This window comes from Gymnoscopelus braueri, assembly GCF_963280865.1.
Source record: "Gymnoscopelus braueri genome assembly, chromosome: 18".
Lineage (NCBI taxonomy): Eukaryota > Metazoa > Chordata > Actinopteri > Myctophiformes > Myctophidae > Gymnoscopelus > Gymnoscopelus braueri.
Window position 1 is genome coordinate 23603547 of NC_137618.1, and position 17231 is coordinate 23620777.

Genomic DNA, 17231 nt, shown 5'->3' on the forward strand with positions numbered 1-17231 from the left:
GTAGACCCTGACAGATCAAGTCTGCCTCATTCAACTAATGAAACAGACACGAGACTGGCCCATAAGTAAAACGAGGGAACAGGGCCTCCTCCCCCGGGACCCAGCCGACTGGCAGTCCCGAGGGGACCTAGGAGAAGGAAGTCAGGGAAAAGAACAAGGCTCCAGGCCTGTTCAACCCCCCCCTCTAACTAGAGACAACCGCTACGCCCAGGACGGCGTGCGCCACTGATGACGCCACCACGACCAGGCTGTATAAAACCGCAAAAGTCGATGGAGACGACCATTTTGCAGCCGCGCATATCACCTGAACCGAAACTCCACTGGAGAGGGCCCAGGATGTCGCCACGCCTCTAGTAGAGCGAGCCTTCAGTCCCTCTGGAACTGGGACGCCACCGCTAGCGTAGGCCAGCTTAATGGCATCCAAGATCCATCTAGAAAGCGTCGCCTGAGCAAACTGCCTTCCTCTGACCACCTTGGCCAAAGGAGACAAAAACTGCGTTGACAATCGGCCGGCCGCTGTTCTCTGACAGTAGAACTTTAAAGCTCTCACCGGACAGAGACAGTGCAACCGTCTATCCTTCGCTGAAGCGAAAGGAGGCGGATGGAAAGCTACCAGCTCGACTTGGGCATGGGTTACCACAGCGTTCTCGGGAACGAACGCCATGTTAGGTTCAAACAGAACCTTCCTGTCGCCGTCCGAGAACCTCATGCACTCCGAACTTACTGAGAGCGCGTGCATGTCACTGACCCGTTTAGCTGTAGACAGGGCCACCAAGAGGACTCAACAAAGTTCAAACGGAGGGCGGCAGAGTGCATCTAGCACGACACAAAAGAAAATCCATTTTATGTCGTATGCAGCTCTCGTGGCACCGGCCCTGGACCCCTGTCCAGCTACCACGTCAGGGGACAGGCCACACAAGCCCAAAGTCGCCCTCTCACGGTCCTGATGGTGGGGGTGTAAGATCTGACGCTGTGGCGCGTCGCACCACAGCGTCCACTCAGATCGCCAGCCAGCTTTTCCAACACTGGAGAGGCCAGGCCTCCCTGCTTGTTGACATAGCACATGGTCGTGGTGTTGTTGGTTCTGATCAGGACATGACAACCTCGAAACCCGAGCCTTGCAAAGTCTGACCGTCAGAAAAGACCGTCATCAGCTCCAGGTAGGTGATGTGGGCCGTCTGTAGACTGGGACCCCACACCCCCCTGGCCGAGCGGCCCTCGTGGACGACACCTCACCCCGTGAGGCTGGCGTCCGTGGTAATGACCTTCCGCGAGACCACAGCACCCATTCTGACCCCTTGGACAGAAGGGCTGCATCTGACCACGGTCTAAGCGTGTCCACGCACCGTGGGGATACCCGGACCTCCCGATAACCTCAGGTGGACGGGACTCCAAGAGCCCGCATCCACCTCTGGAAAAAGGTCACATGTGGGGCTTGTCCAAACGAAACAGGTGTATGGCCGAAGTCATGAGACCCGCCGCCTGCATGCATAGCCTGTATGTGACTTGTCGCCTCACTTGTCGCCTGTCGCCTCAGGCCGAAAAGCTGTCTATCCCGTCCCGGGACAGACGCGCCGTGAGCCTGGTCCAGCCCAGCAAGATCCCCATGAAAGTGGTCCGCTGAGACGGGACCAAGACGCTCGACGGACATTGATGGTGAAAACCCTGCGACGTCAAGTGGGGAAACGGCCACGTCTGTGTGCCGCGCCACCTCCTGACTGCGGTGGATAATGTGGAAATAAGCATCCTTGAGGTCGTTGCTGGTCCACCAATCCCCTTTACGCCCCGTCCGCAGCAGCGACGTGGTCATCAAAATCCGGAAATTTGAAAAACCATCAGGTATTTGTTGAGACCCTTCGTATTCAGAGAGGGTCATACGCCCCCCCCCCCCCCTTCTTTTCCACCAGAAAAAAAATTGAATAGAAAACCTTCCAGTCTAGGTTTTCTGATAGCGCCCTCGCTCAGGAGAGAGAGAGAACCTCCTCTCTCAGAGACATGGCTGCATTACCTCCCGCATGAGAGAAACAACACCTTGTCCGACATAGGAGGTTATGCATAAAGGCACGTGGAAAACACACCAGTACAACCACAGTGTGTTGTTGTTGATCAGGGGAGCTGACCAGTACAACCACAGCGTGTCACTGCTGTACTGAGATACACCAGTACACACACAAAGTAACACTTGCGCACTGAGCGAGCGAGTTAGGAGGGGGCTCTGATGTCACCCAGTCCCGCGGACAACGCGCACGTTTCCAACGGGACTGGTGATGTCGTCACGTGATCCAGCGGGCCCGCACGTGCGGCGCCCGTTAGAGACCGGGGAAGGGTAGCGGTGGTAGGTGGCCACCGCAGTGTTGCCTTAGCGGGGCTGGCTATATATTGGCTTTGGGCCCTGTATAGACAAATATCCCAGTAGTATTTGTCATGCCGAGAAACCGTGCATGACAGACACTATGGGCTTATAAAGAGGGGTTATCGGTGCTGGGGGACCGCCTGGGAACCCCCATGTGTCGATACCTCTTGACAGGGGTTGAGACAGGTAGAGAAGGTATCCCAACAGTGCCTACCATGCTGTGAACCAGGCATGATATGCACTTTTGGGCTTATAACAGGGGCTGGATAATGTGCTTATGTATTTTGAAACTGTGAAATGAAACAAAAATGAGGCACAAAATACAGTGTAACAGCGTGAAACGTTTTCACATACCTTATGAAAAACAACATGTGTCCCAATGGCGCCCGATGAACCTGTCCGCGGTTGTCCTGAGAGTCTGGCGCTAGGAGGAGGCGTAGTCGGAAACGGCCTCGTCCTTCGTGGTAAAACGCCGGCTCGGTTGCGGTCTGTAGAAGCCCCGAACAGGGTTGCTCGTTACACAGAGTGGGAAGGCTAACAAGCTGGTGTTGTGACGTGCTTGAGCAGGCGCGGGAACCTTGGAGGAGGGAGAGGGAACGCCGCTAGGCTGCTGCATCCGGTGGGGCCCACCAGACACAGCAGCAGTGGGCGATGGTGTGCCGTAGCCGCTCTGCAAATGGCGGGTCCCTCCACTCACATAGGCGACAGCTTGTTTGGTAGCACTGTACGTTGCAGACTTGGTGAGGGTCGTCGCTGGCGATGTAGTGAGCGTAGCCCGCGAGATCACACTTGCGAGGAGCCTCCATCGTGGTACAGCTAGCGTCGAGTGTTAAGCTAAGCTAAGCTAGGCTAACACCTGTCCGAACAAAGGGCTAAGCTAACTAGCTTAGCAGCTAACTTAGCCTGTTCGGGCTAGCTTGGAACAATGGGGAGGAAAACTAAGATGATAGAAAGATTGAAGAATAGCCGCGGGAGCGTGCTAATAGAAGATTTAACGAAAAGAAAAGCCCGTGGGGATACAAGTATCTCCGCTTTGGGTTAAAGCTGGTTTTCTGATCAAAATAAATCTAATCCACTGTAGTATGTATTAATAGCCGTGCTATATCTGCTGCAGAGAAGCTGAAAGAGGAGGAGCCACAGTCACGTGAGGGTTTTATACCCCTAGGACTTCCGTCCGCGTGACATACCCTTCACAGCCAATGAGATGGCCCGGGAGTTTATTGTATGTAGCTCTGTGCATCGCCAGGGGCCGCTGATATCCCATAGTGAGTATGTTACGAGAGAATTGACAACAAACATAGTCTAGTAGTCTACGCTATGAGCTAAAGCTGGGGAACATTGGACTGTACGGGGAAGGAGGGGGGAGAAGGGGGGAAGAAGAAAGAAGGGAAAAGGAGCGAAAGGAAGGGAGAAAGGAAGGGAATGGATGCAATTCTAACTCAGCTTCATGTAAAATCCTGCCGCAAGCAATTAAGTATCCGAACATTTTCAAAAAGCACTGAAATGTTAAAACTAGCATTTCTAAGAAGGGGAAGTATGGATCCCAAGGTCGCCAGTTCGATCCCCGCTTTGACCAAAAGTAACCTGACACTAACAAGTGCTCATGCTGTGTTTTAGATCATTTTACACAATGAGAAATGTGATGTGAAATGTAAATAAGTGTAGAGGGCTGTCCCTCCACACCAAGATCGATAACTGTAAATGGTTATATGGCTATAGAGTCTATACCACAACTAATGGTAATGACAGTAGACAAGCACACTAAGCTTTGTACATTGACATTACATGAACGTGATGGGTCATTCCCACGTCCCCGCATGTCCATTGCCACATTGACAATGCATTGGGCGCTTAAAGTTAAATATTTCAAAAACTACAAATCATTTCAAAGTAAAACATCTCAAGGATGCATGTCCACAGTAAGGTGGACTTTTTGAACTGTGAATGGAGTTTCTAGGTGAAAGTGTTTTTTTGAGGTCCCAAAATCTTCCATCGGCCTCCATTATAAATCTCTGAACTTTTAAAGGAGTACAATTCTAAAACTATGAAACATTTCAAAGATTCCTTTTCAGGCAAACATGTCCACATTAAGATGAACATTTTAAAGTTTAAATGGGGGTTCTAGGTGTAAGTACTGTATGTAGGACTAATAGCCTGCCAAAGTTGGTACTTTTCCCCCATTAAAATTATTTAAACATGTATAAAGGCCACGTTATTATGTGGAAATCACCTCTAATGACATGCTGTATGGCTGTACATGTCATCATTATATTTGGCACCAGAGAAAATAGTCCAACATTGCTTTTTGCACATGTACACACTGAGTCAACGTTAAAGGATCTACACCATGCATTTAAAAATATATTTAATATTTAATATCATATTGTTTATGTCCCTCAAACGTGTTCAAAAGGTTTGAGCCTAAATCAAGCCTCAGATATACTCATTCCAACTAACTTCTCTCTGGCTTATAAAGCACTTTCACCTGCAATGCCACATTGTCCTGATTTATGCATGTTAGTGTGGAAAAAGTAAATATATATATATATATTTTTAAAGTTTTTTTTTAACGTGAGGGATTATACAAAATAGGTACTGTATTGCATGTGACGTCACGGGCGGGGGCAAACTGGGGGTCTTTTTGGGGATAGAAGAGAGGTAGGGGAGACCAAAAACACACAAAAAAGAAGGAAAAGTTAAAATTAATGGTGTAGTCCCTTTAAAGACATATGAACTTTGCCCTGTGTTTACATAACAAAACAAAATATACTGTTGCTGTCATTTCCATATTTTAACTTTTTGTATTTTTTGGTAAATTAATGCCCTATTGATCATACTGCAGTGTCACACAAAAGTATCAAAAATAGCAGATCTTTGCTATTGCTATTGCTTTGCTTATTGCTATTTTTGATGCTTTTGAATTTGAATCCTGAAAAGTGACAGTTTTGGATACATGAGGTTTCCACCCGACAGAGACGATAAAAAATTCCAGCAGTTATCAGGCACAGGTCTGTCTGTCTGTAGTGTTTTTACCTGCAGAAACACACTGCCATCACTGTATTATTTTGTTTTTACTGTCATTTGGTCAACCAGGACATATCTGGGCGTTACCTTTTGAGAGCTGCCAGCCAATAACAACGTGCAGGTGTGTTGTGCTACTGAAACAAGAAGGTTTATTTTAGAAAGAACAGAACGGAGCGGGGAGAGTTCTTTCTGTGTGTGTGTGTGTGTGTGTGTGTGTGTGTGTGTGTGTGTGTGTGTGTGTGTGTGTGTGTGTGTGCACACGCGCGTGCGCTTGTGCGTGTCTGCTCTGCTGCCTGCATGGGGCCACACTGTTTAGACCATAAACATGCCACACTCTCTCTCACATTCGCTGTCTTGCATTAGGCCTTTGTGACTCTCTCTCTCTCTCTCTGCAGGGCCAAATTTGTTTACCAATAGCAAGCTAGAGAATTTGAATTAGTATGCCTTTCATCTTAGTGACGTCCGATTTGCACAAATGGGAGTCACTAGCGGAAATCTCTACATAACGTGCACGGAGCTGAATGCGCACACACGTCTAAGAAAGAGCACAGTGTTTGAAAGTGATGTCTAAACTCCATCTTGTTTGAACTTCTGTGTCCGCGTCACGAGTCATGTGCACGTGCATGGGTGCACACGTGTCTCCGAAAGTAATACAAAAATGTCCCTGACATCCGTACATAATTTACACAGAGCACACACGCACACTCACACACGCACATGTTGAAATAATGACCTGTTTCTGTAGCGTGCCTCTGAAAGTGATACTGACCATGATACTGGACATGATATTGCAGGTATCATGGTCAGTATCATCATATCATATTATATCATCATAGTCAGTATACTGACCATGATACTGACCTGATACTGACATGATACTGACCTGATACTGACCTGGCTGATGCGGACCATGATACTGACATGATACTGACAATGATACTGACATGATAATGACCATGATACTGACCTGATACTGACCATGATACTAACAATGATACTGACCTGATACAGGCCATGATACTGACCATGATACTGACCTGATACAGGCCATGATACTGACCATGATACTGACCATATACAGGCCATGATACTGACCATGATACTGACCTGATCCAGGCCATGATACTGACCATGATACTGTCATGATACTGTCATGATACTGACCTGATACTGACCTGATACTGACCTGACACAGGCCATGATACTGACCTGATACTGACCTGATACTGACCTGATACTGACCTGATCCAGGCCATGGTACTGACCATGATACTGTCATGATACTGGTCATGATACTGACCATGATACTGACCTGATACTGACCTGATACTGACCTGACACAGGCCATGATACTGACCATGATACTGACATGATATTGACCATGATACTGACCTGATACTGACCTGATACTGACCTGATCCAGGCCATGATACTGACCATGATACTGTCATGATACTGACCTGATACTGACCTGATACTGACCTGACACAGGCCATGATACTGACCATGGTACTGACCATGATACTGGCCATGATACTGACATGATACTGACCATGATACTGACCAGACATGACACTGGGCAGAGGTTCTTCCTTGGCCTCCTGGGTGCGTGTGTGCAAAGTTTCACTCTGTTCGGTTCAATGGTGCCAGAGATTAGCTTTTCACAGACAAACAAACGGAACCACGGATGGACGGAGAGGGCCGAAAACAGTCTCCGAGAGGAGACAAAGACATGAGCCTTTCAATCTCAACTCCACTACCGTGGAATGTACGAGTGGGGTTTGAACCAATGATCTGGGAATAGCTACAGTAGAGAATGTCTTAAAACAGTGAGTACCAGCACTTACTGAATTAAACTAATAGATATTATGTAAACATACAAGGAATGGGATACAAATTGAAGTGAATGCCATCGTAGAAAAAAGAACCATACTCATTTATTGTTGAAAATAGATATTGTGCATATCAAAAACAAACATAGTTCAACTGCAGTCATGTAAGATAAAGCAAAGATTTCTTGTTGCAGTTGATAACTATGTAAAACTGTATGTACACTTTGTAAAAAATAAAAAAAAGGAGGAAAAAAAGAACGACAACAACAATCTGACCTTGGTAAAACGGATTATGGAACTGATTAACTCTAGAAGAGCTTTGAATTGCATTTGTTTATGAAATTTGCTATACCAACACATTTGCCTCATCTGTTAGCAAACTGGGTCATTTGCTTGGAAATTCAATTTCCATATTGCAATGCTTTACTTGAAATAATACTGGTACACAACATAGTACTGGTACTACCAAGGTACACCTACGGTATATTCAAATAGGGCAAACATACTGTACAAGCTACAAAATAGCATAATGCTATTTGTTCCAAGTGACCCCTTGGAACATTAAAGCTCTAGCACGTGTCTTGGTACAACTACTCATAACTTGGTTGCAACAAATTGATAATACAATTTGTATCTATGACCTGAAATCCCCACTTGACTTTACAAAAATCCATTGTTCATTTACTGTACTTTTCACACCATATACTATATATACATACATATATACAGTATATACATACATACATACATATATATATATATATATACATACTGTATATGTATACATATAAACAAACACTTTGTGGAGTGCAAACTGCAACGGCTAATAATCCTTTAGAGTGAGGTCAAGTCTGTATGTCTGTATGTACTGTAAAGCTATGTGCTTGCATTTACATATTCTGTGACTGTACAGTAAACGACTGCTTGACATCTTGTTTGTGTGCAAAAATCAAATGTCTTATTTTCATTACCATGCAAGTACTGGGAACCATTTTGACTTCATATCAAAAAGTCAGAACACACACAGAGAACATTTTATAACAATCCCTAGATAAATAACATAATACAAGATATTACATTTTTTGGGAGCCAGCTTCCCAACATTTTCTCTGTGTTCATATTCAACATTTTTGATTCACTCTGAAACGCCTGTAACTTCACCTCCTCGCCATGACATTGTGTTTGATAAATAGTGAAATTAAGACCTGTGATATTACAAATGCACTCAATAGATTTCTCTGACACCTAATGGTCCTGTACAGACATACATGGGAGAGTAGGACCTCTTCAGACAGATGGACCTATCTACAGTGTCCATGGTAACAAGAAAGAGAGGCCCATTGCCCTGGGGCCTAGTTAGGCCTCCTCCGGCCTCCTGTTCCCTCTCACACCCAAGGACGTCATTCTCCTGTCAGGCAGTATCCTGGACACCCCACTTGAGTCCTACCACTTCCCAGGGATGGGAGTGCCACACTCGTACCATCCAACGTAGGTTACATGCGAGTTCCCTCCCATCTCTCCAAAGTTGACAGGTTCTTGCCGCATCGCTCTGTAGAATCCTGGTATGCAGAGACGGGGACAGATTGATGGTTTCCACACTGTACAGTAGTAGTTAAAGGCATCCATGAACATAGCTACAGTCAGCTAACGTACCTGTTCTGCGGGGCAGCTGGTCTGCCAACAGCTTTGTGCCAGTTCGCCCATCCAGGAAGGAGTCTACGAACTGACAGTGGTCTTCGCCATGACCTGTCTGATCTCCAATGTTGTAGAACTTTCCTGCAAAGTCGGAAAGGCAAGGTGTTTGGTTCCTCAGCCACAGAATGGTATAACCTATACCACTGTTTCCCAAAGAGTGGGTCGGGACCCATATGTGGGTCGCGGACTAATTTTCATGGGTCGCGAGTAAATACCCCTTTATTTTTTGTTTCCTACATTTTGTTTTTAATCATCTTTATTTCAAAAGATTATCAAAAAAATAATCTCACTTTTTGATAAGAATTCCAGTAAAAAACAACAACATTGAATCCATTAATTAGAGGGGGAAAATAGTATATTTTCACTATTGGGTCCCGGGGAGACATTACATTTCTCTTTTGGGTCTCGAGCTAAAAGGTTTGAGAACCACTGGTATGGTAATGGTATGGTATGGGTACAACTCATACCATACCATCTTCAGAAGCAGTGTTTAGCACAAAAGATTGAACAAGCAGCGATCACATGGATTGATATGCAGACACTCACCAGTGAGTGAGTCGCTCAGGTAGATCTTGTATCTAAGGGAGTTGCAGAGCTGGATGCCCACAAACTTGCGGTACCAAGTCCTCTTCACATACTGTTTGCCATTGCATTCTGAGTAAGCATCAGCTCTGAATGGGAACTGTGTCCAGATGGCATCCTTTCCTGTGTGAGAGAGAACATTGGCTAAGAGACCAGTCTTATTTATTCATATACTGTATCATATTTGCCTATAATGCCATTCCAAAAATAGGGATGCCATGTTGAAAGTGAAAGTCTGTCTGTGGGTTTTATTAATATTTAACCAATGAAAATAATTAACACAAGCTTGTGACAAAAATGTTGTCACAAGTATTATTCAATCCATTTCCAGAAAAGTAACGATTTTGGGTGATTTCGGTGATATGTGATAGCATGGCACTCACCTGATACATTCTCACTGACCCGAGGATCCGCTGAAAAGGGGAGAGGAAGAGCAGAAATAATGAGTTAAAATGAATCACATCATCAAAACAACTTGATGATGAAGTTGCACAGTCGAGACATCTGGGATAATTGTGTTAGATAAACGGTGTTAGTATTAGTTTACATAGGAAACTATTTGGCTTCACATTGACAAAGTTTAGCCTCAAGAGACTGGGCTTTGATTGCATAAAGGCAAGAGGCCAGTTAAGCAAAGCACACAGTTCTGTCATCACAAGAGAAATCTGATCACTTTGAACCCAACTCAGTGACACCAGTGTGGACCTTATTCTCCTCTTGGACACAATTTTCAAGTGTATTAAAAAAGTGCAAATGAGAACTTTGTGCCAATCTACAAGCCATTTCGCAATGAGGGGGCCGCAGCCAAAGGCTATGGCCATTTGGGGGTCTTTGGCATGGAACATTTTGGGAACACCTGTATTAAGTAACTATCACCCAAAGCGCTCTGTCCTCATGTTAGTGAGGTTCTTAAGTTAAGGAATTAGCCTGAGGTGATGTCTGGCAACTCGACAGCACCCATGGGTCTCCATCAATCAAGCCCCAGTGGTTTCCAAGCTTTAGAAATCAGGAGGCCACGTTGAAATCATTAGACTAACAACTGCTTAATTGCACACCTTATGAGATGGTAAGCTATGCTAATCGTAGCCTCATAATTAGCAACATACACAGAGGCTAAGTTGTGCCTTTTAACAGGCACCTAACTAAGTCCCTCATTTTATTTAACAGCTAACACATGTGATCAAGTATTCTCTGTGGTGTGGTTAAAATGATTGTAGGAGTATGTTCTAAGACTCACCAGACTCTGTGCTGAAGGACACCGGCTCACTGGGGGGTCCTACTCCCAATTCATTCTTTGGTGTCACTTTGAATTCATAACTGGGCAAAGAAAAAGAATAACAAAATAATGTGGTCAATTTCTTTAGCCTTTTAGATAAACTGATTCCTATATCCAGTTCATATACTGTTGTAGGGATGCACAGTTAATCAAACTAATCAATTCAAACGATCATAAAGAACGATCGATTTTAATAAAATAATAGATTTTCAGAAATACAGTAAATAGCAGTAATACAAGCTCACAACACATCACATGTTGTGAGCTTGTAGATCGTATATTTTCACATGACACTGTTGTACGACAGAGTATAACATAGGTCTTCAGTGGTTAATCAGACACTTAGTTGATTATAAAAATGCAATCAGAATTTTTCCGTATCAGTTCATTGATATACACAAATAAAACAAATATATTTTTAAACGCTTCAACATTAATCAAAAAAGTTATCGATTACATAACCACTAAGAAAATAATCGATAGTTGCAGCCCTATCCTGTAGCACCAGAGATGGTTTTACCAGGCGTGGAATGTCATTTTGAATCGTGGATAGTAAAACAGAGAGTCCACATACCCAAGAAAAGAGTGTGGAATGGAAACCCTAGTCACTGCTGTTCACTATAATCGTAACTTTTGAGAAGTTTTACTTCATATTCCTCATTCCCCCAGAGCAGAGACACTTGATATTTTTATTCTCAAGACAGCCTTGGGTTTGGGTCCACACACACACACACACACACACACACACACACACACACACACACACACACACACACACACACACACACACACACACACACACACACACACACACACACACACACAACTAATGACTATTCCATGTGCTATGTTCAGATGTCCTAGCAATCCATGGGCCAGCAGACCAAGCCCAGAGAACGGTTCTGGTGAATTCCGAGGCTCTAGATGTTAGCCGGTCCAATTAAAAACTCCACCCAGCTCGGCTTTGCCTTTTGTTTATCCAACAAAACCCCAAATCCCACATTTGGATTGGATGAAATAATGTTGATACTGGTTAAAAATGTAAAACTGTGATAGTACACTAGCAATGCTCTGTTCAATATTTGTCTCTTTATTGGGTGTGTATTAAAGCTTACTAGTGTAATAAATCTTATTAGTATTTTTTAGTAGGTTTTGGACAAAATGGCCATAAGTAGCTCCATATCGTACCTAAAAATGTAATAACAAATATTGCTACTAAACTGATCCTGTGTCATCCCAGTATTTCTAACCCTATTTGAATTTTTGCAACCTGAAAAAAATGTAATGTCGGCAACAATATCATGATGTTCACTAGTGCTTTGTGTTTTTAGCCTATAGCTCAGAGAACGTAATTAGAATGTTGCAGAGAACTATCACAGCGGTCTGAATGAGCCTTTTCTGCAGGAAGCAGCGTACCTGCTCTCTGGTATGAGGTTCTCCACAGCTGTGTGCGTCTGGTTGGTGGTGGTCAAAATGGACACCTCCTCGCCGTTAGGCCCTTTAGTGGTGGACGTGACTTCATACTCTAACAAAGGAACCGACAAGCCCACAAAGGCGTTCAATAACACAAACACACATTTTAACTATGAATAACTGCATTTTAACAACCCAATAAATATCATTTACAGATGCAGCGTTACAATACAAAACGTCTTCTTTCTTTTAAGCAACCAAGCATAATTAGAGGAATGTGAAAATTGAGGGCAGAACATGACTCTCATAAGGCTGCCTTGAAAGACTTGGCCGCGAGGAGCTCAGCATGTGGTCTCCTCCACAACATGTTGATATTATATGGACACATAGCATAATTAAGTACAGATGGAGTTCCATGATACATTACAGACTCATTAAGCTTAAGTAAGTCTAATGAGGTCCTCATGTTGACACAGCCACAGCTCTTCAGTGTTTGCCACCTTGCTGCTCAGGAAACCTTTTGGAACATTTGTAAACCACTTCTTCTTAAATCACACCTGAATCCATCAAGAAAAACTAAAATCTGTTCTTTCACATGCATGCACCCCACAACTGGACAACAACAGTTTTGTCCAAACATCACGCAAATCGGTACACAGTCTCTATAGTCATTAAACCAAACGGGTCTGTCGGATTTTTCATATTCCATCCTAATTGGCTAAGATTGGCTTCCAAAGTTTGCGGTTTGAGTGGTCCGTTTTGAACAAAATGCCTCAAATCATGAACACAGCGTGTGATTGCTGTGAAACTTTGCACGCACATTGCCACTAGGCCAAGGAAGACATTTTCAAATCGCCCTCATGGTGACGCTATAACAGGCCGATTTGTGTTTTTACTTATAACTGGACCGATCGGCGTGAAACTATTCACGCACACTCCCTAGATGCCAAGGAAACCCTCTGCCCTGCATTTTTCACATCAGTCTTTTATAGCGCCACGAAGAGTCTGATTTTTGCTAAACACATTTCTTGATATTACTCCTACAGATTTTGTCCAAACATCACGCAAATTGGTACACATTATCTCTATAGTCATGTGATCAACACGGATCTCTCCGATCTTTCATATTCCATCGTGATTGGCGAATTTCGAACATTGGTGGCCCACAATAACCTATACCTGACGTGGCGGAGACCTGTGCTCCGAGGAGCAATTTTTCTAGTTTTAATTATTATTACACCCACGACGCTTACAGCGCACAAAACGTTCTGAGGTCCGTGTTTAATCAATACATTTATCAAATAGGCTGCACTCAACCATGTCATGTCTGGGTGAATTTACGTCTGGGAGTGGTTTTTGTTCTATGCTGTAGTTATACCTATGCTTTGATATCATGTGGGCTAGTAGCCTATGATATCAAGCATTGATCTTTTTGACACAGGCTTTGAGTACCCATAACATAGGCTACAAATCAGATACATTATTGAAGACAAGGCACAGATTAAGTACACATGAAGCAGCATAGCCAGATTACTATTCCACAATCTCTGAATGCAAGAAACTGGAACTACACCCACTGAATGGCGATTCCGGAAGCTGTCATCTGTTCGTCATTTCCGTTCACGAAAATATCTTCTAAACATATTTTTGAATTTCCATTTCTGATAAGGAGCGAGCTATATGTACTTTGACTAATTTGATTTACATTAGGACAAATGTCCACTACTGGTAAGACAAAACGGAAGTGGGGAGGAGACGGTACATCCACTCTACTCCTGGATAGTTTTCAGCACTTCCGTTGTACAGACTGTACGACGGAAGCATTCGAAAATTGTGGGAGGCAAGCAACAATCTGGCTGGAGAGACTAGGGAAAACGTAACATTATGTCATTGTAAGCATGTAGTGTGTGCGCGCACACGCTCGAGCGTGCGTGCGTGTGTGAGAGAGTGAGAGAGATGGAAAGAGGGAGATACTCTCACAAGTACACGCATGTGAGAGAATGATCGAGCAGAGAGTAGCTTTGTGTCTTTTAACCTCAGCCAAGTGGCTTCATAATGTGCAAATGAATTGCAAATAAAATGATGTGACCCCCCATTTCAAAAATCGCCCCTGACACGCACACACACACACACACACACCTGTAGTATCGTTGTCTGATTTCTCCCAGACGAGAATGACAAAGGATGGGCATCCTTCCTCTGTGACGACGGTGAGATTGGACGGAGGCGTGCGGGGAGGACCGGTCACGTTCTGCTCCCCTCCCTCTTCCTCGGGGAAGTAGCTGAGGGAGGTGGTGATGGAGCACGGCTCGTCTGGCTTCTTATCCGTCTTGTAGATCACGTGAGGAGCTGTAGACAGAAAAAGACGTTCAGAAAGGCATGCATGCGTTCACTAATTCATTCTGCTGTGGAAAAGCCAATACAAGCCAAATGATGCTGAAACACAACAAGCCATTGTTTGTGAGGGGCAGGAATTTAAATTTAGACTTGATGCTTTTCTCACCTAGGAAGCGTTTCTTGCCCATGGCGTCCAAGTCTGAGGCAGGCAGGGCGCTGAATATAGAGGAGTTTTCGTATATGTCAAAACGGCTGCCTAAGAGGAAATGAGAGAGATGGGTTGGGATCAGTTGGATGTGCCAGCATTCCCTGGAAGCTCGCTCTGGCCCAGGCCAGGTCAACTGCTAGCCAGCACCTGCTCTGGCTTCCACGCTTTCTTTTTCTCTTTCTCTGTCTCAGTTCTGTCTCTCTCTCTCTCTCTCTCTCTACTTTCTGCCATACACACAAAACGCACAGTGACGCATGCATTCTCCATAACCATACAGGTTCCCTGAAGCCCTATTATACCAGCTCATGCCCTGAAGGCGCATACTTTCACAAATAATGATGTTCCTATCACACGTCGTTAACACATTCACACTGTCCAGGTCTGTGACACACTACAAAAAAATCTGGAGAGTCAATTTTAAAAATCGACCCATAAGGTTCCATTTTTACTCTTTCAGAGTTCAGTTGAAATTTGTGTTGAGCACTCAGGGCATTAACTGAAACCGGGTATGAAACCAGTTATGCAGGCAGCTGTACCATCCACAGATACAAACAAACACCCTCAATCACTGATGCACTCGTACTGTTTACTGCCGGGGCGGAGGTGGTGGTCGTCTGCTGCTTGCGTTCTTGCTTGGGCTTGGCTGTGACCAGAGGGAATGGCTTCAAGATGGACTCCTTGTCTCCCTGAATCAGGTCCATGGGTTTATCTGAGGACAGAGCAGGAGGAGGAGAGATCAGCTCGGCCGTCTCATCTGTTCTCTGCATACAGTTGTGATCCATCTGCTCTGGACATCCCTGCAGTGCATCTCAGCACGCTCCTTCCTTCTGCTGAAAAATCTGAGATTGCATGTTGCATAACAGGGTTTGTGCCTTTTAGAAGGGTTCAGCCAGAATGTACTCACTGACACCATGCGCTTGCACACACGTACTGTGTATGTATGCCCATACACACATGCACACAAGTGTACACGTAAAAACACACACACACACACACACACACGCACACGCACACGCACACACGCACACGCACACGCACAGTGTGTGGAGTCAGAAAGAGATTTGTGTATGTGTACAGTAAACCAGAAAAACAGCTCCAGTGATGAAAGCCTGTTGGAAAGAACAATGATATTTAGGCAGAATGAATAGTTGATAGTAGATATTTCAGTGCAAATCTTACAAGAGAGTTGGTCACGTTTTTCACATGAAATGAGAGAAAGATACACAAATGCATTGCAAGAAAGTCTTTCTTAAGGCTTGCTGTGGTTGTAATAATGGACCAGCTACACCAGTGTTCAGCCTCACCATGGTCACTGGGTTGCCCCACCAGGTTTGGGCTCTTGTTGACTGGAGGAGAGGGACGCAGGACTGCAGAAGAGCCTGGGAAATAGAGTCCATGGCAGGGTTAGGCATTACATGTGAACCAGACTATGCTGGCTTGGAGTGGAGATACAAAACTGAAAATAAGTTTTGTCAGTTGTTACATTAGTGCAATTATTGAGTGAATAGTATGTGATGGCAGGGAGGAAATATATAGGAACGATGAAGACTGTGGTAAAGCTGTGTGATGAAACACAAGGAAAAGTATGCAAACACAGACAACGCAAGCAACAATAAAGTACATAAAAGCCAGACATGTGAAATGCTGAAGTCTCTTGTGAAGTGCCACCGCAGTGCAACGCTGTGGTCTGTGACTAATAACAAAAACATGTCGACTTTTAATAACCTTGATAGATACCATAAACCCAACTATAACTATTCACTATAAAATCCAGAAAAATAACAATCAGATGGACTAAAAAATCATATGTGTGGATGCTAGAAAAACTGAACCGCAAGCTCCAATAACTTTTATGCTCAGTCTTATATATCTCAAACAAAATAGAGTAAAAAACCTGTTCTCAATTAATCCTCTGGTACGGCCAGGCCAAAATTCTTCACAATCCCTTTACTGTTCCTGCTCCAGAGAGGATGCGATAAAATAAAACACAGCCCTGGGCATAAGACGTAGACCAGCTCTGCTTCGGTCTTAACTGCTTTGTTGGACAATAGAGGACGAAGGAGCTTTAGAATGCTGGGGGAACAAACCGTAAGAAAATGCAAAGAGTTAGCAGTGAAGCCTCTTGACCTCCAAGCTGTCAAATTCAGGATGCTAAATGTGAGGGACCCACGCCTGATTTAATGTTTATAATGCTTATAGATGAGCATATGCTTTTTAAATCATGTACTTTTTAAAGCGAGGTGAAGAAATTCTGGGAGGCTTGACACCAGAGCCTTCCACTGCATGTTGCATATTTACTGAGTGATTTCCCAGGTTATAAGCCTCATGGGGCTCCATGGATCTTTCCAGGGAGCTATGTGAAGGGAGAGCCGTCCCATCAGCATTTGGCATTCTCTTATCTGAAAGATTCATTAGTGGCCTTTCTGTCCCAAACATTCTGTAATTGCCTGAAGCCCTCTCTACAGTGAGGCAACGGCAGCCCATAAACATTTTTCTTGGCTTGTTTCATCC

General features: G+C 44.4%; 1 protein-coding gene across 6 annotated transcripts in view; it reads right to left on the minus strand.

The window, feature by feature from the left end:
* Positions 1-7292: 7292 nt before the first annotated feature.
* abi3bpa (ABI family, member 3 (NESH) binding protein a) overlaps positions 7293-17231 on the minus strand; it is a 31597-nt gene continuing 21658 nt past the window's right edge. For all 6 annotated transcript variants that reach the window (XM_080456550.1, XM_080456548.1, XM_080456549.1 and 3 more), the window contains 10 exons: positions 16025-16099; positions 15304-15429; positions 14679-14768; positions 14315-14524; positions 12179-12287; positions 10724-10803; positions 9870-9899; positions 9451-9609; positions 8863-8985; positions 7293-8768 (listed from right to left, as the gene is read on the minus strand). In XM_080456550.1, coding sequence (XP_080312676.1) covers positions 8653-8768; positions 8863-8985; positions 9451-9609; positions 9870-9899; positions 10724-10803; positions 12179-12287; positions 14315-14524; positions 14679-14768; positions 15304-15429; positions 16025-16099 — 1118 coding nt within the window. In that variant the 3' untranslated portion in view covers positions 7293-8652. The remainder of the gene's footprint in view (positions 8769-8862; positions 8986-9450; positions 9610-9869; positions 9900-10723; positions 10804-12178; positions 12288-14314; positions 14525-14678; positions 14769-15303; positions 15430-16024; positions 16100-17231) is intronic.